General features: G+C 48.3%; 1 protein-coding gene and 1 long non-coding RNA gene across 17 annotated transcripts in view; one reads left to right on the top strand and one right to left on the bottom strand.

The window, feature by feature from the left end:
- The window catches only part of SEL1L3 (SEL1L family member 3), a 104630-nt gene extending 93355 nt beyond the window's left edge, over positions 1-11275 (bottom strand). For 8 of the 12 annotated variants that reach the window (XM_045474352.1, XM_045474353.1, XM_045474346.1 and 5 more), the window contains exon 1: positions 10964-11273. In XM_045474352.1, the coding sequence (XP_045330308.1) occupies positions 10964-11128 (165 nt within the window). In that variant the 5' untranslated portion in view covers positions 11129-11273. Of the gene's footprint in view, positions 1-10963 lie in introns of all 12 variants that reach the window. The other 4 variants (XM_045474342.1, XM_045474343.1, XM_045474347.1 and 1 more) reach the window with 2 other exon arrangements.
- LOC123596102 lies at positions 10200-21941 on the top strand. 5 transcript variants are annotated; one of them, XR_006711529.1, is made up of 5 exons: positions 10200-10450; positions 12719-12776; positions 14469-14543; positions 18859-19373; positions 20067-21941. It is a non-coding gene; the product is annotated as an uncharacterized LOC123596102 (long non-coding RNA). The 5 variants fall into 5 exon arrangements; XR_006711531.1 differs by lacking the exon at positions 10200-10450 and adding an exon at positions 10758-10966; XR_006711530.1 differs by lacking the exon at positions 14469-14543.
- Positions 21942-23967: the final 2026 nt, after the last annotated feature.

Here is a 23967-nt window from a genome sequence, read left to right as displayed (position 1 = left end):
CGGCCAGATGGGCCTCTTATGTATTGCTGATAAGAGTGATCTCTGTGGATGGTGGTCAGGCAATAGCCATCGAAAGTATAAAAAACCCTCCGGTCCAACAATTCCCCCTCTAGGATTTTATCCTACACATACTCTCAAATTTGTGCAAAATGATGTACGTACATGTTTTCACTGCAGCACTGTTTGTAATAGCAAAAGATGGAAAACTTAATGTCCATCAAGAGACTGCTGGTTCGGGTGCGTGGGTGGCTCAGTCGGTTAAACTTCTGACTTTGGCTCAGGTCATGATCTCACGGTCTGTGGGCTCAAGCCCCATGTCAGGCTCTGTACTGACAGCTTAGAGCCTGGAGCCTGCTTCGGATTCTGTGTGTGTGTGTGTGTGTGTGTGTGTGTGTGTGTGTGTGTGTCTGCCCCTCCCCTGCTCTCTCTCTCAAGTAAATAAACATTAAAAAATTTTAAAAAACAAATAAATAAAGGAAAATATATACATATTTCCTTTAATACACATAGCATGGGTTGCTCACATGGAAAAGGATAAAGTGACCAGAAGACAGGGTAAGAGAGGGACATTGGCTGTATATTCTTATTTATTATCTTTTGAATTCTGTATTACATGAATATCGCAAAACAAAACAGAGTAGGGCAGGGGGCAGGGGGGGGGGAGCAACTGTCCTAAAGATGAAAATAAAAAACATAGTTTCTCCAAGTGGCAGAGTGAGAACAGGAGAATGGCCATTCCTTTTGATTAGTCATGGGAGAAGCGTGGGAAGAAATATGTAAAGAGGTGGGTACAGTCCAAACTGTCTGCCCCCGCAGTAAGGGGTTTAATTGTTTTATGTTCTCATTTATACTTCCAAATTACACGGAGGAGGGGGGAACAAACATAAAAATAATCTTATAATTAGAAGTGGCGACTGTTAGAGTGGATGAGCCCTTGGCGAGGAATCAGCCCGCCCCATTTTCCCAACGAGGAAATGGGTCGCTGAGAGGCGATGCTCTCCAACATCACCCGGGGCCGGTGGCTCAGCAGAGGCAAGCCCAGAAGCCTCCCCCCCCAACCCCGTTTTCACTCTCTCTCTCCCCCCGTTCTTCACCCCACAGCGCACAACAGCAAGACTGAAGAGTTGCCAGGCTGAATTCGGCTTCCTTGTGAATGAGAGATACCCCCAGCATTTGTCCATAAGCAGTGGCTTGTCGGACGTGTGGAGGTCTGGCCCGCCGCTCAAGACGGGAATCCGGCCTTGAGCCCACAGCAGAGGGTGGCTGAAGACCGAGGCCACAGGTGCAGATGGAAGCTGGATGGCACCGTGGCCAACGGTGGCTGGTGTCCCTCCTACCAAGTGCCCCTAACGCTGCCCTCGCTCAGTTCCCTGGGAAGAAGACATTGGCCCAGTTAGTGAGGCAACTGGACTAGAGTCCAACACATGCTGTGATATATTAAATATTACCTTGTGTTCTTTCTCAGAGAATGACTTTAAACCTCTTCCTCATTCCTCTTATGTATTCCTTAAAGACTCACCCCAGCCCTCTTCACCCACTTCAATTGTTTTTTAAGTTTATTTATTTATTTTGAGAGAGAGCAAGAGAGAACACATAAGCAAGGGAGGGGCACAGAGAGAGGGAGAGACTGAGACTCCCAAGCAGGCTCCTTGCTGTCAGTACAGAGCCCGACTCGGGGCTCGATCCCACAACCGTGAGATCGTGACCTGAGCTGAAATCACGAGTTGGACGCTCAACTCACTGAGCCACCCAGGCGCCCCTCCCACTTCAGTTATTTTTTAATCTTTTTTTTAACTTGTTTTATTTTCTTTAATCTTTTTTAATGTTTATTTTTGACAGAGAGAGAGAGAGAGAGACAGAGCATGAGCGGGGGAGGGGCAGAGAGAGAGGGAGACACAGAATCCGAAGCAGGCTCCAGGCTCTGAGCTGTCAGCACAGAGCCCGACGCGGGGCTCGAACTCACAGACCGCGAGATCATGACCTGAGCCAAAGTCGGATGCTCAACCGACTGAGCCACCCAGGCGGCCCTTAATTTGTTTTAAAGTTTATTTATTTTGAGACAGAGACAGAGAGAGTGAGTGGGGGAGGGGCAGAGAGAGAGAAGGAGAGATTGAGAATCCCAAGGAGGCTCCTCCCTGTCAACGCACAGCCCGACGCACCAACCATGAGATCATGACCTGAGCCAAAACCAAGAGTTGGACTCTCAACTGGCTGAGACGCCCAGACACCCCTAACCACGCGTTTAGTACTGACGCTAGGAACTCCAGTGAATCTTTCTGGTAAACCAAATTCTGGAGGGAAGGCTATTCGATTTCACCAGATTTCATTGCAAAGTGCAGTTGGTAACAGTGTCCGTTATCTTACATCTCAGGGCTAAACACGCACAGTCCACTGTCCCAAGTGAATAAGCACGGCACGTGGAAACCGGTTTCAGTTTTGCTTGATGACCCGTGACCTTCCGCACATCGGGCTCATCACTGCGGAGATCGGTGGTGACAGATGAAAATGAAGAAGGTGTAGGACACCTGACAGCATACTCTCTCCGGGCCCTTCCCTCAAAATTCTGTTTTCAAAGGAAATCTCTACCTATGCACATGAAGATTATTTTATTTTCACGTACTTCCAAGTCTCAAGTGCAGCAAAACTAAGTCCAAGGTTTATGGGTCCTAGACTCATGCTAAGCTGATACGGTAGCCACAAGTCACATGAAGCACTGGTCACGTGGCTGGTCCAAAGGGAGTTGTGCTTTAAGTGTAGAACATACACTGGATTTCAAAGACGATTTTTTTTTTAAAAAGGCAAAATACCTCATTAATATTTCTTATACCGGTTATATGTAGAAATGGTCGTACAGAGACGCAGTAAGCTAAATCGAACACATGACTAAAATTTACTTCGCCTCTTTCCGTTTGCTTTTTATTTTTATTTATTTATTTTTTAAATTTTTTTAACCTTTATTTATTTTTGAGACAGAGAGAGACAGAGCATGAACGGGGGAGGGGCAGAGAGAGAGGGAGACACAGAATCAGAAGCAGACTCCAGGCTCTGAGCCACCAGCCCAGAGCCCGACGCGGGGCTCGAACTCACGGACCGCGAGATCGTGACCTGAGCCGAAGTCGGACACTCAACCGACTGAGCCACCGAGGCGCCCCTCCGTTTGCTTTTTAAACGTGGCTTTTAGAAAATCTGAAATTACCTATGTGACTAGCATCTGTGGCTTACGTCGTATTTCTCCTGGATGGTGCGCTTCCAGATTTGAAGCGAGCACAGACTTTTCCTCTAAAAAAAGGGCGCGATGGTAAGTATTTTCGGTTTTGTAGGCCACTTGGTGTCCGTGAAAACTACTCGGCTCTGCCGAAAAGCAGCCACAGACAACTAACTCACAAGCGAACGAGCACGGCTGTGGTCCAGTACAACTGTGTTTACCAAAACAGGCGGCTGGCTGGCAGGCCCGTGGGGCACAGTCTGCAGACTCCTGTTCTAAGATTATCAAGCTTTTATTCTAGATTTAGAATTCAGGAAAACACAAGATGACAGAAAATATGCATTTTGAAAGAACGATCATACCGAAGAAATGAGACTGGGCAATTAGATATAATTTCATATACGTGTGGTTGATGGCGTTTGATTTGTTATTTTGCTAAGGTTCCCTGGCGGTGGTGTTGACATCTTCCTATTGTTTCAGTAACATCTACGTGGGATAAGAAGTTCGAGCGAGGCTAAAAATTTCAGGGCTGGAAAATTTCACGGGCTGACAAAGACGATTGGAGAAGTGGGAGAAGCGTTAGTAGGAGAGAAGAGCAATTTCAGGGATGGACAATTGTTTTCTTCATAGGATGGGGGAGTGCTGGCCCCAAAGGGGACCTTGACATCACCGTGTGTGGCTTTAGGGGAAAGGTCTGAATCCCGCCAGAAGGCACTACAGTCTTCAGTCCTTTGGACACCTATGCAACGTAGGAAGCTGGCATCTTGTGGGCCGGAGGAGACCCAGTGGACAGCTGCTACGCCGTGAGTTGTGGCTACCTCTGTTATGTACAAAACCAACACCGATTAGCAACACATCACACTCTAAATATTGATTAAGCTGAAGCTGATTTCCTGGCTCAAGTCATGTGTGTGCTTATGAGCTGTTTCCTGCCAGGAAAATCAGGCAATTAACTTGAAGAGTTTCAGCTACAGGCATGACACGTGTCCAACCTTCATAGGTATTTTCACATGCCAGCTTGCATTAGCGGAAGTGAAAAATTACCCCCAACGTTCCTTTGTTTAGAAATTATGAGGTCAGAGTCCATGTCTTACTCATTGTTATGTCTCCGGCTTCTGAAATACAGGTAGGCAGGCACACAGTAGGATTTTCGTTAAGTGCTTCCTGCTGAACTAAAGTCCTGGGCGTGAACGTTTCTGCCAGGACCCGCTGTGGTCTGTCCTGGGTCACTGCTCCTGGGGGGGGCGGGGGGCACCTGTATATTAACCGGAGGACTCCATCCAATCTTGAGTCCCTGCCTCCCATTCCTGACATTCACAAGGTCTTTTGCGATGGGGAGCCGTCTCCACTTCTCCGTTTCCATCCAGCCCTCGCTCATCTCCTTGTAAAGAACCCTCACCCTTTGGCATCCCACCGGGCCCCTGGGGGTCAGGGCTGACATGAGGGACTGTGAGGTCAGGGAAGGTGGCACTCTGGCACCTACCTTACCCATTTAAGGTGGACTTCTCTCAGCTATCAAGTCCCTCCAGACCTTTCAGACAACCTCCCTACATTCTAGAACTTTCCATGTCTCCACACCAAAAATACGAATTAAATTTTTAACGTTTCCTATCCTTCTACCCTCTGTTGGACTCCTGCTCATCTGGCAAGTCCATCCATGTTAATGTGATAATGAATACAGTGCTGCAGTAAAGTCACATACCTACATTTCTATGCCAGCCTGGTGAAGATAATGCCTTAAAAGCAAAGCCTAAACACACTGTGTCTGTAAGCAAGATTTTGGGAGTGACGGGGCATTTCTGTGCCCCTTAAATTATGCCATTTAGGCAGTCACAGAGATGTTCCACCTCGGAAGCTACTGATTTGTTCTGCACACAATGGAGCTGGGCTCTGAAAGATGCCTGAGCCCTCAAACATCTGTTTACACCAGAAGTAAGCCTTAATCAAAGTCAAATTTGACAATGTCACACCCACTCACCAAACAGATTCCCTTGTGTTTGTGTAATTGAGTCTGTGTTGTACATTTTTTCTAAAGAAAGAAATGGGTCAGTTAATGTTGTGTTCATGACGAGAGACCCCAAATTGGAGACCAAAATGCATTCGATTCAGCCTGGGAATTGCAAAACAGATGAATTTATGTATCTTCTGGATGGGAAAAAAAAAATCTATCAATTCTGCCTAAACTTCTTTTAGGATGGCTGCATCTGATGCCTTTAAACAAAATCAATAAGAAGAAATTCTATTCAAATAATCTTGCCAGTTCTAAAAAGCTGAGAAAACTTGGCTCTTTTCTCCATATGGTCCACTTGTCATTTAAGGAAGGGACAGAGAGACTGCAAAATCTTCAATCATTCACGTCTTGTTATGGGAAGTTTATTTACACTAACACGTGTACGTGGGTTCATGTGATATACAAACAACAACTGTGTGTTTTTCTCATTCCTGCCCATTCCATCCCATCAGTCACCTAAGGAAACCTTGGCTAATGAGTGTGCTTTCTCTCCAAACTGGCCAGATCAAACTTTCCATAAGTCAAGAGGTAACCGTATTGCCTTAAAACGCCTACTTTTCCAATTTCTGCTGACTAGAAAGAAGCAAAAATCCTGTTTATGTCAACAAAGCATGCAATTAAACCGAACGGGCAGTGATGTCAATATGGACCCCAAAATCGAGATGTGCCTTGGGAAATACTTCCCAGCTTACTAATATGCCTTCCCCAAACTGAGAGCTGGCTAGAGAAACCACCACAACAATGATCAATGCTTCTAGTTGTGTCTGCTCCCCCCCCCCCCGCCTCTTTAACACTGTTTGATATGCTATTTCTTTTTAACTTAAATCATAAGATGGTAACCAAGGTTGAGTTTGGTTTGATTTCATGGAGTACCTACTCTGTGCGGGCATCGGGACAGGTGCGGAAAGTTCCCTTTTCTCACTCGATTCTAACCTCATCCTTCACAGAACGTCTCCCTTCAAAGCTAATCTTCACAAGGGCTTTGGGAGGGACACAGCATTCCAGTTTTACAGAGAAAATAGAATGGGTTCAGAGACGGTAAGTAACTTGCCCAAGGCCAACCAACTACTAAAAACCAGAACCAAAATTCAAATTCCCATCTGACTCCAAAGTCTGCGATAGTGTCCTTCTTAACACCCAGTTAACACCCCAAAGGAGAGGCCCTCAACTCACCAACTCACCTCTCCACCTGTCCCACTTTCTGGCTACAGGTGGGGGAAAAGTTGGGACTTTGCTCACTCTCATCCTGAAGGCGGGGTGGGGATGTGTGTGGGCGAAAATCCCACCGTGTCACTACGGGTTGGTTGTGGGGAGGGTAGGTATTGTCTTACCCACAAACATACACCTTGAACCGGACCAGCTCCCCAGCTAGGGTAAGCCCTTCTTTGGATGAGGATGTCGGCCAATCTCTCCAACAATTCCTCACATGCTGCACAGTCCTCCTGCCCCTTGGCTCCTTTCTCAGGGGAATAGGATGAGTGGGGTAACAGGAATTCAGTTGAGACTATTTATGGTCTACTTGAGTCTATCCATCCTCTCTGAATTGCCTGGATTCTTTAAGTCTTCTCGTCTACCTTTCCTCCAGCTGCCTCCGTCAGCCAATTCATGGCTCCCACACTATTGTCAACAGGAATAGAAAGTATAGAAAGAAAGAGGCAAACACCATGGCTTGGGAGATTTTCGGAGCTCTGGTCAGGATGAATGTGGACCCTACTGGCTGACGCGAAGTTTGAAGGTGATCTCTGTATTTCATATATTCATTTTCACTCTTGGGCAAGCGAGATAATTGAGAATTCTCTATACCTTGTTTTGATCTTCTCAAGTCCTGTGTTCCAGAGTAAGGAGTTAATGAATACTTCTAGAGGGATAACCAATGGTCTGTGGCCACTGATGGAGAATTCTGTCGCAGCCACTGTCTGCTAACGATCCCCACGTACATCCGTGCCACTAATGCCCTCTTATTTCTTTGTCCTCTGATTGTCTAACAAGTGCAAATGTCCACTCTGAATATTTCGGCTCTACAGCTGACATCAATGTTCGCCATTGTGAGATCTGTTTTTCTCATTTAAGAAAAAATTATACATTCGAGACCAGAGTTCAGAATGGACAGAAATGCCTTCTACAAGTGCCACTGATATCAATGGGGCTGGGGCAGCCTCAGCTGGTCTAGCCAGGTCTGGAGGAGGGTAAGAGTTAATGATGTAAGAGACGGGCAAGGGGGTCTGTTGGCAAGTTCTACATGGACCACACCGCTCAGCACCAGTGACCTCAGCGGAAGCGATTCTGTCACCTTTTACTTTTGAGGCCCTCACCTTCTCTGAGGGGGCTCTCTGCATCTTGACCTTTGGTGACCTTAGAATTTTCTGGCAGCTGCTGGAACCAGGGATCATCTTTTCCGAAATCTGCTTGGCATCGTTCCGTGACTTATCTTTCAGGCCTCGTCACAATTATTCATGCTTTGGCAGTATCCTAGCTACTGTCACAGTACTGTTCTTGGGCTGTGACTGAAGGTTACTCTGTCCCCGCCAATGGGGAAGAAAGGCGCCCGCTGCCTCAGGACCCCGGCTCCTGGAAGCCCGCACCCACGAGGGCAGGGGCTTAAAGGCATCTGTTCAGAAAAGCACTCTCAGCCGCCAGGCCTTGCGAACGAGCGAACTGGTGGGGATAACACCAAGTGGGAATCAGCTCCCAAATCACGGATGACTTGGCTTTGGAATGCATTCCAAGGCACACTCGCTCTACACCTGGACACGCATTCATACAGACTCGAGCGCTAACCCCCACCAGCTGCCTCTGGACTACAAAAGGACCCTATCTTTAACCTCTCCATCACAGATGGCAAATATTTTCTGGTTTCACCTATTTTTTTTTTTTTTTTTTCTTTTTAACATCCTGCTTCTATTCTGTGGCCTGTGCTTCCTGCTTTGTATATTTTAGGCTACTTTAGACATGACCTCACATCCTGGCCAATTGCACAGTGGCTGCTAATTGTAAGAGCTTCGCTAACGGCCCATGCATGCATCTATGCATGAGAGGAATGGGTTCCAAGCAGTGAGATCCAGAAAAGCAGTAAGTTAGCGTGGCTAAGAACTGGGACTCTGGAAGTAGATGGACTTGGGTTGCAATCCTGGACTACCTGTGTGGCCGGGGGCAACTTACTTAACCTCTCTGAGTCTCAAGTCACTTCATCTGAATAAGGATCTTAACAGCTTCTACCTCACAAGGTTGTTGTTAAAATTAATACTGCATAATGGATATAAATGACTTGATATAATGCAAACTATTATTGCTACGCTTATTCACGTTTCCAAATTATGGGACAGCTTTCTCCCTCCAGTGTCTGCACATTCCTGAGATCCTGCCTCGTTATTCTGCTCCACTCGTACCCTCCACCTGCCGGCCTCGCCTCCCCCGACCCATCTCTTCCTCTACAAAGCATTCCTTGACAAGCAGAACGGACACAATTACGCACTTTTTTCATCTGTTGTTTTCTGGCCCTCATGTGTTCTGTGCCAATGTTTGCGGTTTCCCCCACCTTGCACACTGAATTTCTCCAAGGTCAGGAAGCCTTACCTTTTAGCAGTGGCTCAGGTAGCTCGTACCTCTAGAACAGAATCCTAAGCAGACGGCTAGACCTTTAGAACAAAAGGGGAAACCCATCTTCCAAATCACACTTTTGCTTTCCTGGCTTTGACAAAACCCTCTCATTTAGTTGCAAAATGGCTTGCTTGTTTATCCGAGTCTTTCCTGTACAGTAGCCTATCTGGGGCCCATCTGAAGGAAACACGCACAGTCAGGAAGCACTGACATTTCCCTCCTCGTGATCGTTCCCAAATCCCATCCTTCTCTGTCTGCCAAGACACTCATCCACGCTCCAGTTAGTTCCCACATTACGGTATTTTCTAGAATCTCTCTTCGGAGCCGCACCTCATGACTTCACTATCTCACCTTATGCTTTGGGTATCGTCTCTTTCCCCTCTCTGTGACCTGTTCTCTTAAATCCCCTCTGGGTCCAAACAGAACTTTTACACCCGCTCCATCATCTGCCTCTGTTCCCACAGACCACTAGGTCTTTAGGCTTTGTTCTGGTTCCTCTGAGTTCTGGGAACTGACAAGAACTGGTCTCTCCTGGCCAGGTCTTCGGATTTCCACGTGGAACTTTCCAGACCACCTGTACACTAATGTTTCACACACGACTCTACTATATCATTTCTGCCTCTGTGGGTAACCAGTGCCTTGTGGACGGGGATCATCTGTTTAAACTGAAACCCTGTCATTTGTTTTGGCAGTTTTATTTATGAGCCTGTGTGCTGTAACCCTGTGGCATAAATATTAAATAATAATATCTCTCGGGTGCCAAAAAAAAAAAAAAACCATTCAGGTTAACTGACAACTTCTCATGAAAATATCAAGTAAATCCAACCACGAAATTTGGTACTTTAAAATATGAGGCAAAGCGTGGATTGCTCAACAGGTATTTTCTAAAGCAGAATTACAATTTGCATTTTTACACCCTCTTGCTTCAAGAAATGCAACAGCCAAGAAGTAAAGAGTGTTAAAAGAAACTTGGGCTAGGTGGCAATTTCTTTGGAATCCAATTCTAATGCCTGACAATGTCTCCCGAGCAGTTTTTAGCTTCTGTGAAGACAGACTCTGCATAACGGCAATACCACATAAATGAAAATAATTCTGGACAATGACATTGCTCAATTTTAAGCGTTCTGTGAATTTCCTATTACATCAGTTTCATGATTCAGCATTTTCTATTTCATTTATTTACAGTAATATATGGCGAGGTAACCCAAGGTTTCTGCAGGATCCTAGAACATAAGGTAGGCTGGACAGGAAGGGTGTCACCTTCTGTAAATTTACTATTGTTTAGGAGAATTCAAAGCAGAAGAAAGCAAGCCATCAAAGGAACCGACGAGGACTATTTCCCCCACCTTGTTCTGAGGGTTTAAATTACTCTGGTATTTTAAATGAGCTGCTTTTGAAAAATAGGTTACTGCCATTTAGTTGATGACGGAAACAGAAGCCAAGAAGAGTGCAAATTGTAAACTGACGTGCATAAGCCAAACGTATTCTCTCAAATGACAACGTTCAAGACGCAGCTAAAGTCCCCACTCGGGCGGTAAGCGTGTTACAAAGAACTAGATCTCTTTCTGGCATCCGCAACTTGGCCGGAGTGACCACGGAGGAGTTGAAGAGCGCTGGAAACGCTAGGTTCCTCGCCGGTGCGTTGGCAGAAAACAGTCCGGGCCATGAGGCCCCGGTGGAAAGTAAAAGGAGGTTCGAGGCGGGTGGCGTTCGCCGCGAGAGAGAGGCGAAGTTAAGCACGGGAAGGAAAGGAGCTGCGAGACAGTGAGGGGAGCCCAGGACGGGGAGGGAGGGGGCTGGAGAGCCGCGCGCGGCGGGTGGGGAGGAAACGCGGCTGGCGAGGCTCCCGGGGGGAGTGGGGAACAGGAGGGGAGGGTCTCCAGGGGAACGTAACCCGGGTACGGAGCGCGTCTCGGAGGGAGAGGAACGGACACGAGCGAGAGCGCCGCGCCGCAAGTCCGGTCCACGCACCCCTCTCCGCGCCCCGCGTACCCATCCCAGGTGCCGGGCGCGCCCGGGGCGCAGCGGCGCGGAAGCGAGAAAACTAGCAGCGCCGTACCGCCCGGCGAGGAGGAGGTCCCCGGCCGCCCCCGCCCGCGTCCCCGGGGCCCCGCGCGGAGGGGAGGACCCGGGCAGGGTCCGGCGCTCACCAGGTAGCAGAACAGGAGCAGCGCGCAGGCAGCGCGGCCGCCGAGGCCCGGGGGGACGCCGCCGCTCGGGGGGGCCATGGCTGCGGCCCGGGGACCGACCGCGGGCGGCGGGGGTTGTTGCTGCTGCCGCCGCGGCCACCCGAGCCCCGCGCCGCGCCGCTGCATGGCGAGGCCGCCCGGATCCGGGCCGGAACAGGTCACCTGGTGCAGGGACCGGCCCCCGCCCGAGGCGCCACCTTCCCGCCCGCCCCCGGCCGGGCCGGCCGCCGCGCGCGGGGCCACCTGCCGCCGCCGCCGCCGGACCCGCCGCCGCCACTGCCGCTCCCGCCGTCGCCGCCCCCGCAGCCCCAGCCGAGCGCCGGCTCCTCCCCGCCTCCCAGTGCCCGTCCCCTCCCTCCCCTCTGCCTCCGTGCCCAGCCCGCCTCCCGGCGGCTGCCTCCGACCCCAGCTTCCACCTCGCCCCGCGGCCGGGGACCCCGCAGGTGGGGACTGACCCCGGTCCCGCCCCCTGGCCGCCGCCCCCCCGCCCGGTTCCCTCGGTTCCCGGCCCGCCTCCCCCCCTTCCCCTTTCTTCGCTTTCCTCCCCCGCCCCCCTTCGGCGCTCTTCCTGTCCGCGATCCCTCTCTCCCCTCCCTCCGTTCCCCTTTTTCCCTCTCTCCCATCGCCCCCTCGCACCTTTCTCTTCCTAACCCCCTCTTCCACTTTCTGCCTTCTCTCCCTGCCCTTCTCTCCCTTCCCTCCCTCCCCTTCTCGTTCTATACCCCGCTCCCGCGTCCTCCCGCTCCCACCCACTCCTTCTGCGGGTCCCGCAGCCCAGTTCCCGCCGGTGCAATGGGTTTTGTTTCCTTGCTTTTTTGGCGAGGGCGCCATTCCCGCTGGGCGCAGGGCGACTGTGCCCCCTGCAGTTGCGCCACGCAGCGGCGCAGCTTCTAGTCTTTTAAGGATGGATTTTGACCCCTGCCAACCTCCACCTGTCCACCTGCAGGGGTGGGGCCGCCTCCCTGCTGGCACATTTTTAACCCGGGTTGCGCCCCGCCCTGCCGGCTGGTTCGCGGCACGTTCTGGATGTTTCCCGAGGGTTTTGTGCGGTGCCGCCGCCGCCGCCGCCGCCGCCGCCGCCGCGCTCTTTGTTTTAATTGTCCAGAGTTATCGGCGCCCAAAGCGGGTTTGCATTGGATTTGCAGCCCTGTGCCCCGGTTTCCACTTCGGACCGAGGAGAAAACGAATTAATTAGGTCAACGCGATTGTACTGAAGCCCTAAACGAAAGGGTGAGGCTCGTGAAGCGCACACTTTTTAGAATAAATCCAGGCACACCCTCGGCCGTGGGGCCCAGATTGGGACTGGCTGTTCGCGGATACGGGTCCTGCCTCCAAGCGCAGGGGCACGGCTGGCCCTCGAGACTTCCAGCTTGCGGCCGCCCTGGTGCTCTGGAAAGCGCTGGGCTGTGTCCAGCGGTTCAGACAAGTGCTGGGGCAGGTAGCTGTCGCTCCGAAATAGTTAACCCACGTTCGAAAGTTCTCAGGAGCTTCCCTTTGGCACTGGTGGATTTGTGCGTATTGGAACTAACAATGATTGGGAGCCTGGAAGGACACGGCCCTTGCCCTCTGGAGATGCCACCACGGTAGGGCAAGTCGTGGCAGGCGTCAGGAGAGTCTGGCCGTACAGATGGAGTGCCCAGGGTATGCCCTCGGCCGTCTCCGTACAGGCCTGGCCACACTGAGCAACCGAGCTGAGTCATTCCTTTCTTTTTTTAGGTCACCTGAGGGCTGCGGCCCTGGGTCAGGTTCTTGGCTCCCAGTCACTCATTCCAAGGTAATGCCTTCTGTCACTGGTTCTCAAACTTCAGCCTGCATGTGAATCCCGGGGAGGGCTTATTAAAACACACGTTGCTGGACAACCCCACTCGAATTTCAGGTTCAGTTGGCCCTGGGTGAGGCTTGAGAAGCTGTATGCTGGTCCACAGACCCCATTTCCAGAACCATTGGCGTGTAGATAGGGTCATTCTGCTCCTACCTCATCCAGCAGGCACTACATTAAAACATCTGAGAGTGTCTTTGTTTGACAGCTGTCTCCAGCACCCTGCCCCACTTCCAAAGACCCGAAGCACTGAAAATTCTCCTGTGTGATGTGGAAAATCATTTATTCTATTGAGTGTCCAGGGGGGTTGAAAGATTTGGCAGCTTTGTCCCAGATTGTGTCCATATTATTTTGGGGGGGGCAGGTCAAAGTATAGACTATACTTTTTAATGTGTCTGGAAGGAAAACTGTTGGCCAGTTCCAGAAAATGGGGCTTCACAATATTTCTGGAATTTCCGCCTGTCTTCCTGGGCCTTTCTCTGGAGTTCTCTTCCACTTCATTGCACACAGACTCAGTTTGGCCTTCAGGGAACGAAATGGCTCCCTTAGGTTGTTTGTAATCAGGATTCATGGAATCCAAGTTTCAGAAGCCTTGTGAGTTGGAATTTACCTAACTGTAGTTGTTGTGGAGGCACCCCTTGGGGCACTGAGCTATTTTTAACATGGTGCACCGAATCTCTTACTTACTAGACCTCTGTTGTGCCCCTACTGTGCGCCAGGCATCACTCAGCACCCCAAAATCCAGAGGTAAGAAGGTGCACTGTTCCGTGAGGAGCGTCAGGCAGGCAGAGAACTGACCTCAAGACAATTCGGTCCTCAGAAAGGGATGTTCAGGTTGCTCTGCGGCCCAGGGCAGGGGTGTGGCAGGATGGACTGATTAATGTTGTATTGAAGAGGGGGAAGAAAAACAGAAGGTCAGGATTTCTATTCACAGTGGACTGTGTCATTTTGATCCGGAAGACGGAATCGGTCATGGCCCTTGCCTCCTCTGTCCGAATCAGTAATTTGAAGGGTGTGGTCTGAGTGCAGAAGAAGACCGTTCGTTTTAAAATACCATTCTTTCCCACCTTTACAATTTATTGGTTCGAATTAAGTTTTAATGCTCCACTAACCTGGGAAGGTCCCTGGGGACTGTATCTGATCTCACTCGTCACTGCCTTAGGGTTATCTCACCCCCTCTGAGAGACAGTGAGAGAGCAATCCCACACCTGAACACAGAAAAAGACCGAGTCCAGCAGGAGGATGGTACCCTCTCTCTCTGCAAGGCTTATGAGGAGAAGCATCCAGAAGCCTGGACGGGTCAGGTCAGGGCTGCAGGAAAAAGGCATGACCTTCACTGAATATGCTTGCCTCTGTGAGCACGGAATGGCGTTCTAGGCCAGGAGTTCTTAGAATCTGAAATGGCATAACATCTGTAAAATCCCAGGGACCAATGCAGTTGGCTACCTATCCACTTGCCAAGTATTTAAAACAAACAAAAACCCCAATATACTATTTTTATCAACGTTATTTCATCCAAAAGACGGTATTTTTACCGTCAAAAAATTAGGAAGGATCCAGTATCACAATAAAAGACAGCTCTTTAAACGGAATATAATTTGTGAAAAATTCCAGACTTGTCATTGCCTTATTTTTTGCTACCTTCAGGCTGTCACAGTCCATGCATGGGCACTTGGAAACCACATTTCTAGGTACTGAGGATGTCTTGGGATCTGTCTTGAGGTGTGTCCCTGCAAAGACACCTGATCTCTGAGTTATGAGAGGGGGCAGGGAGGGCACTGCAGAGCAGTGAGGAAAGCGCCCTCCTACATAAACCTTTGGGCCCAGGCAAATGCCACCAGCTCTAGAAAGACATCCCTTGTGACCTCAGGTCAAAAATCAACCGGTAGTTTCTCCCTGTCCCCAGCGAACATTGCTTGTAACCCCGTGTGGCAACTGGCTAATCCTGCTTCGTGTTCTGGTCGGTTTGTACACCTGTTCTCCTCAGCTCTGGGCATTGTCCCCTGGCCTTATACGTAGAAGGTTCTTAGGCATAGTCAATCAGATTGACTTCATCATCTTCTTTTTTCATTTTTTTCTTCCTAGCTGTCCTTTCCTTCTTGCCCCCTTATTACCTTCCTGCCTTCTTTGCCTTTTATATCCATTGTTATCTCCTCCAGCTCCTTCCTGTTAGTACACAATTTTCCCCGTGGGCAGGGTCCTCTGGAATTCTGTACCCTGCCACTTCCCATCCATTCTGCAACTTCAGATATGCGGAATAAAGATAAATGAACTGTGACATTTGCCTTTTACATCAAAATACAAGAGAAGAAAACAAACATGGAAGAGAAGATTGCTGTCAGACCACACATTTCCCATCCCCATTGGAAAACCATGGCCTTTTTTCCTGCCAACAATGACCTTGGGGATCCAGTTAAATCCTGCCTGACGTTCTTAACCTTCAGTACTTCCGTTTTTCTCACAGAGTGGGGGTGGGGGGGGGGGATGAGAAAGCCTAGGCTTTACCTTCCCTAAATCTGTTCCTGTCTCTGTTCTTCCTTTTTTGAGTCCTCCGTATGTACCGATAATTTCCTGTTTCTTCCTCTCTTAGAATATTCCACCAGGTAACCATCCTCATCCGCGGGTCCCCAGACCCCATCTTTTGAGCCTCAAGTCTCTCTGACTGCAGACTCCTTCTCCCTGGGCCACAGGGTCCTCGCTTTGAGAAGTTGTGTGAAGAGAGGATGGAAGCATTTGTGTAAGCTGGGAGTTTTTCCGTGTATTTCTGTGGGGATGCGGAAGGTCTCAGAATCACCCAGTCTGTAAGCCTGGCGCACTCCGAAATGAGCTCTATTTCTGGGCCTGTCAGATGAAATGCTGTTGCTCCCGGTTATTTTTGGCTCTTTGCCCTTCTGAATAGGTGCATATTCAGCTCAATTCTCCCCCCACCGACCCTGAGCTGGGAAGAAGCAGGCAGCTTCCCTCAGCCAAGCCTCCTCTCGAGTCAGGAACATTTGCCCCCTTAAGCAGCAGCTATCTCAAGAGTTCTGGACTGCGCAGCGGCTGTTTATGCCATGGCCAGGGGGCAGCAGGGGAGTCCACTCCCTGGCCCCCTCAGATGACTGATGGAGACCCTTGTGAGCCGAACAGCAGGTGCAGCCAGGTATCCAAAGCCTCCTCGTCCGTACATACAAAGGTCTGCAACCTGCCCCACTGGGCCTGGCTGCAAAAACTTCTCCTAGCATCCTCAGGGCACCTGGGATGGCCAGGGGACATTTTCGGCTCAGTGAGCACAGAAATCGCTGTATAGTGAGGGTCTGAGGAAGGAAGAACGCCGGGATGCAGAAGGTCAAGGGCATGTAGTTAGAAAAATATCTTCGGGTGAGCATGTTGAGAAGAACATGTGTGTGAAAAGGGTGGAGGGAGGTTGGGTGTGAGTGTGCAGATCCACGTGGGACGGAGAGCGAGGAAGGACAGCGACTGTGCGCCTAGGGAGTGTCAGTGTAAATAATTGAAGAGAGAGAGTGAGTCCACCTGAGACCTTGGGGAAAGCGGATTGTATCTACAAGTCCTGACAATATTTTATCACTGCATCCTGCAGCTGAAATCGCGATCCTTAGACAGGCATTAACATCGACTTAGGGCTTTTAGTCTATCCGGTAATAAACACTATCACGTGAAATGCAATGTCAAGATGAGCTGTGCTTGCATGGACACTTAGTAAGGTCCATATAAAATCAAGAAAAGCATAGAGAAGAGGAAGCTAGCCCAGGGTTCTCTTAACAGCTACTTATCTCTGCAGCCTTTGACTGAGAGACTTCTTTTGCAAGTTCTTACCACGTATCACTTTGACGCACTAATTCACTCAATCCTCATGACAGCAGCAACAGCAGCAGCCTCGTTTTACAGACGAAGGAACTGAGTCATTTGAAAGATCCCAGGTCCAGGGTCATCACCAGGTGGCAGAGCTGGTTTGGTCCCAGCAGCCGTGCTCAAGGACTGGAGCTTCCGCGACTCCACGAAACTTCTGTAGTGACAGCGGGTGGTGGAGGGGCAAGCAGGTGTCGTGAGGTATGTCCAGGGCTTGCACCTGGGTTTGAAATGTAGGTGTGTGTCCGGGCTTCATGGTGCCTGGGGACAGACACTGCCATGTCGGACACATCTGTCTGGGGCCATCCCGCCACTCCCCAGCTATGTTGCCTTTGCCGGGTCACGAATCCTTTTTTGAACCTCAGTCTCCAGCCTCTGCAAAACTGGGGATAAAGTCACCGATCTGGCCATTGATGTGGTGTTGTGGGGGCCAGTGAAGTAGCATGGGTGAGGGTGCGTGGCAAATTGTCAAGCCCTAGACAAGAGTAAAGCACTTCTTGTGTATTTTTCAGACTCGCCTACTTCCAAAAAAGGCTCACAAAGAAAGGTCCATCCCTTGTAAGTTTATGAAAAACAGAAAATAAATAAATAACCTGTCAAGGGGTTAAGGATGACCCCACCCATGAAGCACATCTCCATTATAACCCTGGAGCGGGGGAGGGTATTCCCCCAGTATTTACCCCCCGGGGGGTGGGGGGGAAGCCAGCTGCCGTGTGCCAACTCTCACCACCAGCAAGCCAGCCATGTGACGGGAGAGAGATGCTCAGACATTCCGACCCCCGTGTGGGCCAGACTTGCGAATGAGCAAATCATCCTGAAGGTTTATCCGTCGAGCCTTTACGTGACTCGAACCCAGCCCCGCCCCGTTCGGCTGAAACTGCTTCAGAATCCCTAAGCCAGAACTGCCCGGCTGAGTCCTAGCAACTCACTGACCCATGAAAGGTAAAAATAAACTGTTCCGAGCCACTAAGTTTAGGGGTAGTCTGTTGACAACAGTAGGTAACTGAAACAGTGTCCTAGGCTAATATTATATTTTAACTCAACAGTGTAGTTCATTTTGAGCTCCCTGGCATTCGAAGCAACAAGGGGAGCAGGATGGATTATATACACTTCTTATTATCTTGAGTATTAGGATTTACCTGAAGGGCTATTCCATCTGACTTGTCTCCTTGTGGTCCAATCAGAATGAAAATTAAACTATCTTCTTACATTAGAATCTCTCCGGTCTTGACCAAAATTACGATTGTGCAAATTCTGTCATCTGCCCTGCTAGAGCAAACCAAAGAATTGCAGTTGTTACTGACAACAAAATGTTCCTTGCATCTGGCCCAAATCTTTCAGACGGTAGCTCAAGCCTATTTTCTCCTGTTTGGTGCTCAGTGCCTCTTCTGCCTCCTGCCTCATCGCCACCCCAAATTAAGTCACAAATGGGCTCAGTGTCTCTGGGGTCCTAAGCAGCCAAAATTAATGATTAAAATAGAAATGCTGAAAATAGTTGAAACTGAAGCAGATTGGATGATTTATTCAAACCTTCAGGAAAAATTACTATTCAGCCCAGAATTGGAAATTGGATTTGTGGTTCCTAAGAATGCAACACTTCCCTGGCGCTAGCCCCCGAAAGGGAAAGGAAACAAACATGTAACATACCTCCGTGACCGTCTTTGTGTCCTTTAGACCCAGGCTCTGGGAGGTCAGGAACCGCATCTGTGTTCTGGGTAGTGCAATGTTTAATGCCTTATGGTGCTTATTAAAGCTTGTCTTCATTAAGTGACCTTCCAAGTCTACGATAATGAAACACATAAAGCTGAGTGTGAATCAGGGAGTTCTGTTCTCTCCAGTGTGACCTTGGTGAACAGGCGTTACCTGCCTGTGGGTCCCATTCTGGGAAGGCTGGTTAGCACGGGGGGTATTTGAGGTCACCTCACTTACGTAGAACCTGAATGAGGCCCAGCCAACCCTGTGAAGGTAGTGAACCTTGTCCTTGTGTCCTTGACCTTGTTTTCTGTAGTCTTCCCCCACATTTGTCTTCACACCCCTAAGCAGGACTTCCGAGTCCTCGTAGCGAACCTCTGTGTGGACAGCCTGAAGGGTAGCAGAGAGGAGCACTCTCAAATCCCAGCTGAGTTCCTTATACCACATTTTCCTAAATACTTTCAAATCACCAAGACATTTCACATCCATATTTCAGGTCACTGTCTCAACAATTCCTGTGGAATCCTGGGGGGATGACCCTGTTATGGGTTGAATTGTGTTCTCTAAAAGGATATGCTGGGAGTCCTAACCCCTGGTACCTGCGCATATGACCTTATTTGCAAATAGGGCCTTCGCAGATGTAATCAAGTGAAGCTGAGATCGTTGGGTGGGCCCTCATCCAATATGACCAGTGACCTTACAAGAAGATGGAAATTTGCTCATAGACATGCACCAAGGGGTGACAATGTGAAGACACAGAAGGAAGAAGGCCATACGAAGACAGAAGCAGAGATTGGAGCCACGAGGCCACAAGCCAAGGAACGCCCGGGGCTACCAGAAGTGGGGAGAGACAAGGAAGCATCCTTGTCTAGCGGCTTCAGAGGGAGCGTGACTTTGCCTGTGCCTTGATTTTGGACTTCTACCTTCTAGAACTGTGAAACAACAAACTTCTATTGCTTCGAGCCACCCAGTTTGGGGCACTTTGTTCGAGCAGCCTTCGAAAACTAATATGTAAGTGTTGTCATTTTCTTATATTTTTTAATGCAATGTTATTGGATTACCTTTTTAATCCAATGTTATTGGATACCTATTGTGTACCAGACTCTGTGCTGAGCTCTAGAACTCAGACCCAAAGCTACAGGTTGATACCAAACAAATCAAAGACCTGAGCCCTCTGATGAGTTTCTATGCTCATTCTGTCAAGTCTCAGGCTCTCCCCCAGCATCCTTACGCCCAGACACCCCCACCCCCACGCCTATCCGTCACCACTGTCTGGTCTGTGCCCGTTCCCACAACCGGCTGAGACGTAGGCAGTGCTGGGCCTAGAAGCAGCTTGGGAGATCTGATCCAGCCCTGTGGCTTTCCAGGTGTACCATCTGAGGTTGAGAGGGGTCACACTATCAGTCAAAAGGCAGCATTGAACTCCAACACGCCTTCTCACTCTCTGACTCTGGTTAATTCATGTTATGAATAAATTCAACAAACAACAAATGTTTGTCGAACGAACACTAAATTATTAATCCCTGATAACGAGAATATGCTACCTCCCAGAGGTATTTGAATGTGAAACAATGCCTTAACCCAGAGGAGTGCATTTCGGATCGCGGAGGGTGGGACTGAAGGTTGGGGCTGGCAAAGCAGGACAGGGGGACCCGTGGGCAAGGGTAGGGTCTTTCACTGACCTCGTATCTCATATCCTTAAAGCAACTTCGGTGTCTGCTCAGGACAGAATGGCGACCACGGAGAATTCTGGACGGGGCGGAGGAAGAGATTGCTCCCTTCTGTACTCTGAGCGGCAGCAAAGGGCTATGACCAATGCCCTCCTGGATGCAGAAGGAGGCACTGGCCTCATTATATGCATACACCATGACTGCTGTCTTAAACTCCAATACTGCTGAACAATTCAGAAATAGATCCATTATAGGTCTGCTTTAGCCCCAGGGCTTTAACACGGGTCACTAGAAAATCCAAGATTGCACAGTAATTCAAACTCTTAAGAGGGAAAGGAAAAAAAAAATTCTCTTCAGCACTCCCGCCCACCCAGAGTCCCTCCCTCCAGCATCACAGGGAGCCCCTCTTCATTTCTGTAGTGCTTTAGAATAAATAGCTCTTATGTTGAACTTGAAATCTAAATTTTTCGCCAGCTATTAATTGATAAGAGAAGCTCGTTTTACCTCTCATGCTCTGTAGTAAGATTACGGTGTAAATAAACTGGGTCAGGTTTAGCAGGATGGAGGTGAACTGTTCTCTAATTCCCCTTAATCTCTGGTAAAGGAATAACTAGGATTTGAACGTCAACATTCAATAAGCAATTACGGCACTCCTTCAAACACGATCCAAATTAGTCTGCTGTTCCCTCAAATAGAATCCAAAGGACCTCCAAACCGCGCTCTTCGATTGCAACCTCCTTGTTTTGTTCTCACCGGTGAGAGGAGTCAGGATTGCAGGAGGGATTTGATTTGATTTATATTAATTTTTAGAGTATCAGGGATCTCTTGTTTTACTTGAAACAGATCAGGGAACGGGGTCAGTAAACAAGGGTTTTCTCGACTACTGATCTCGACTACTGATCACTCAGCATTTCATGAGGCTGGCTTCTAGCTTTCACAGTGCATTAGAATCATTATCTAATTATTAATCTCACCCTAGAGTTCTGAGGAGCTTATGACACCCGTTGAAGTTAATGAAGGCTTTTACCTGTGGATCTGGCACTAAATCGCTGTGATTGACCGAGTGCCCACAATATGGTAGGCACTGATAGAATTGACAGAGGGGAAAAAGAATTAAACGGAAGGAAATTAAGAAGAGGAAGAAGGAGAAGGCGTCAGAGAGGAGGAGGGGCGAGAAACCAAAAGGAGATTGTAACTTCAAAACACCTCATTAGGAAAATGGGGCAGTTAAGGAAGAACTCACCAAGTAATCTGCTTAAACTTTAATTAATTATTCATTTATATATATTTATGTGGCACACTTTCTCTAGGGAAACCAATGTGCTTTGCAAACATATTAAATAATTAACTCCCTCAAATCTGAGTGGAAAGGGAGCAAAATTACTCCAGAAAAGGACCGGCGGGTTGATGAGTGATGGATGCGTCTCGCTTTGAAGAGGCGATCCTGTGTGATACCCACCAGAGACCGCATAACAAAAGACCTCTTCTGGGGGGTAACTATGGGTACTATGGTGATCCCTCCCCCCACCTTCCAGAAGAAGCAGCTTTTGCTTATACAGATAATGATGCTACGGAGAGAGACAAACAGGAAGACACATAAATTGATATGATACAGAAATCCAGTATATTTTGAGGAAGGGTGCTATTAGAAGAAAGTCAAATGGAGTGCATTTTTAAATAAAATACTGCCTTTGAGACAAAAGTTAAAGTTAGGACGTATTTTGAACCAAGAACACTGAACATGGCATTAAGTAAAACGAAATTGCAAAGGCCAAATGATGAGCAGCAACATTTAGTAAGTTGTGTTTAAACAGATGTTGACTTCCTGAAATTACATCCTCAATGCATCGTTGACAGGACACTATTTAAAAAAAAAAAAAATACCTTTAGCACAAGTGGTTTCAACATTTCTCTGGAAAGTAGAAATGTATCTGCCAGAACAGTGGAGGGCAAAAACAAACAAAAAACTTAGGAAATTAAAAAAACACAAACTAAAAAACAAGAAGTGAAAGCGGCAGCTGTTCGGAGGCAGTGAGCATGGCCGAGGGGTGAGCGGGGCAACCATACAGGCACCAGAAGATTTGTGCCTTCTTGGGTCCAGCCCTCTTGGGCAGTTGCAGGAACAGCCTTATGTTCACTGCATCTCAAAACTAGTAAATTGGAATGCACCCACGCAGGAGGACAGACGTGGTCCTTGGAGAGGTCATGGTCATTAAAACTGCAACATGCATTTGTTCGTGTGCATATGGCCGGAGGGCTCGGCACCTGGCAGCTGAGGCTGAGACTTGGCCAAGTGACCTGTGGGAAGTTTCAGTGTGGGAAAGAGACCAGTGATTAACAAGACCGGCCTCCTTACCTTTTTAAAATGAAAGATCCGCCTTACCCCAAGACCACTAGCAAGAAATTAAAATAAAAAAGAGGAAGGGTGGTGAGTCCAAGGGAAGAAACTTTTTTTTTTCATTTTATTTTTAAAATGTATTTATTTAACTTCAAGTTAGTTAACATACAGTGTAGTATTGGTTTCAGGAGTAGAACCCAGTGGCTCATCACTTACATACAACACCCAGTGCTCATTCCAACAGGGCCCTCCCTCCTCAATGCCCATCACCTACCTTTTCCCTCCTGTGACCACGCCCCGCCCTCCTCCATCAACCCTCAGTTTGTTCTCTGTATTTAAGAGTCTCTTATGGTTTGTCTGCCTCTCTGTTTTTATCTTATGTTCCCTTCCTTATAAGGGAAGAAACTTTTTTTAAAAGCTAACAAGACCAGTCTATTGATTCCAAACTCCACCTGGAGCCCTGATGCCTTTCAAGTTTTATTTTGTTTTACCTTCTTTTTAAAGAGAGTTTATCTTCCTTCCTTCCCTTCCATCTTTCTTTCTTTCTTTCTTTCTTTCTTTCTTTCTTTCTTTCTTTCTTTCTTTCTTTTTTAAGTTTATTTATTTTTATTTTGAGAGAGAGACAGACAGAGAAAGAGAGAATCCGAGCAGGGCAGGGGCAAAGAGAGGGAGAGAGCGAGAATCCCAAGCAGGCTCTGTGACCGCACAGAGCCTGACATGGGGCTTGAACTCACAGACTGTGAGATTATGACCTGAGTTAAATTCAAGAGTCAGATGCTTCTCTCAACAATAGCCAAATTGTGGAAAGAGCCTAAATGTCCATCAACTGATGAATGGATAAAGAAATTGTGGTTTATATACACAATGGAATACTACGTGGCAGTGAGAAAGAATGAAATATGGCCTTTTGTAGCAACGTGGATGGAACTGGAGAGTGTGATGCTAAGTGAAATAAGCCATACAGAGAAAGACAGATACCATATGGTTTCACTCTTATGTGGATCTTGAGAAACTTAACAGAAACCCATGGGGGAGGGGAAGGAAAAAAAAAAAAAAAAGAGGTTAGAGTGGGAGAGAGCCAAAGCATAAGAGACTGTTAAAAACTGAGAACAAACTGAGGGTTGATGGAGGGTGGGAGGGAGGGGAGGGTGGGTGATGGGTATTGAGGAGGGCACCTTTTGGGATGAGCACTGGGTGTTGTATGGAAACCAATTTGACAATAAATTTCATATATTGAAAAAAGAAAAAAAATAAAGTAGAGATTAGGTGGGGAAAAAAAAAAGAGTCAGATGCTTAACCCACTGAGCCACCCAGGCTCCCCTCTTTCTTCTTTCTTTCCTTCTTTCCTTCCTTTCTAACTTCTTCCTTCCTTCCTTCCTTCCTTCCTTCCTTCCTTCCTTCCTTCCTTCCTTTCCTCCCTCCCTCTTTTTCTTTCTTTCTTTCTTTCTTTCTTTCTTTCTTTCTTTCTTTCTTTCTTTCTCTCATTCTCTCTTTCTCTTCCTTCCTTCCTTCCTTCCTTCAAAGCAACTTGGTGTGTGGGATAGAAGTGATTCTCCACCAATTTCCAAATAAGGGCCTTTGAGCCAGTCCCTTGACA

Source organism: Leopardus geoffroyi, chromosome B1 (genome assembly GCF_018350155.1).
Source record: "Leopardus geoffroyi isolate Oge1 chromosome B1, O.geoffroyi_Oge1_pat1.0, whole genome shotgun sequence".
NCBI classification, from domain to species: domain Eukaryota; kingdom Metazoa; phylum Chordata; class Mammalia; order Carnivora; family Felidae; genus Leopardus; species Leopardus geoffroyi.
The sequence above is the reverse complement of the archived record's forward strand: the minus strand, read 5'-3'. Positions and strand labels throughout refer to the sequence as shown.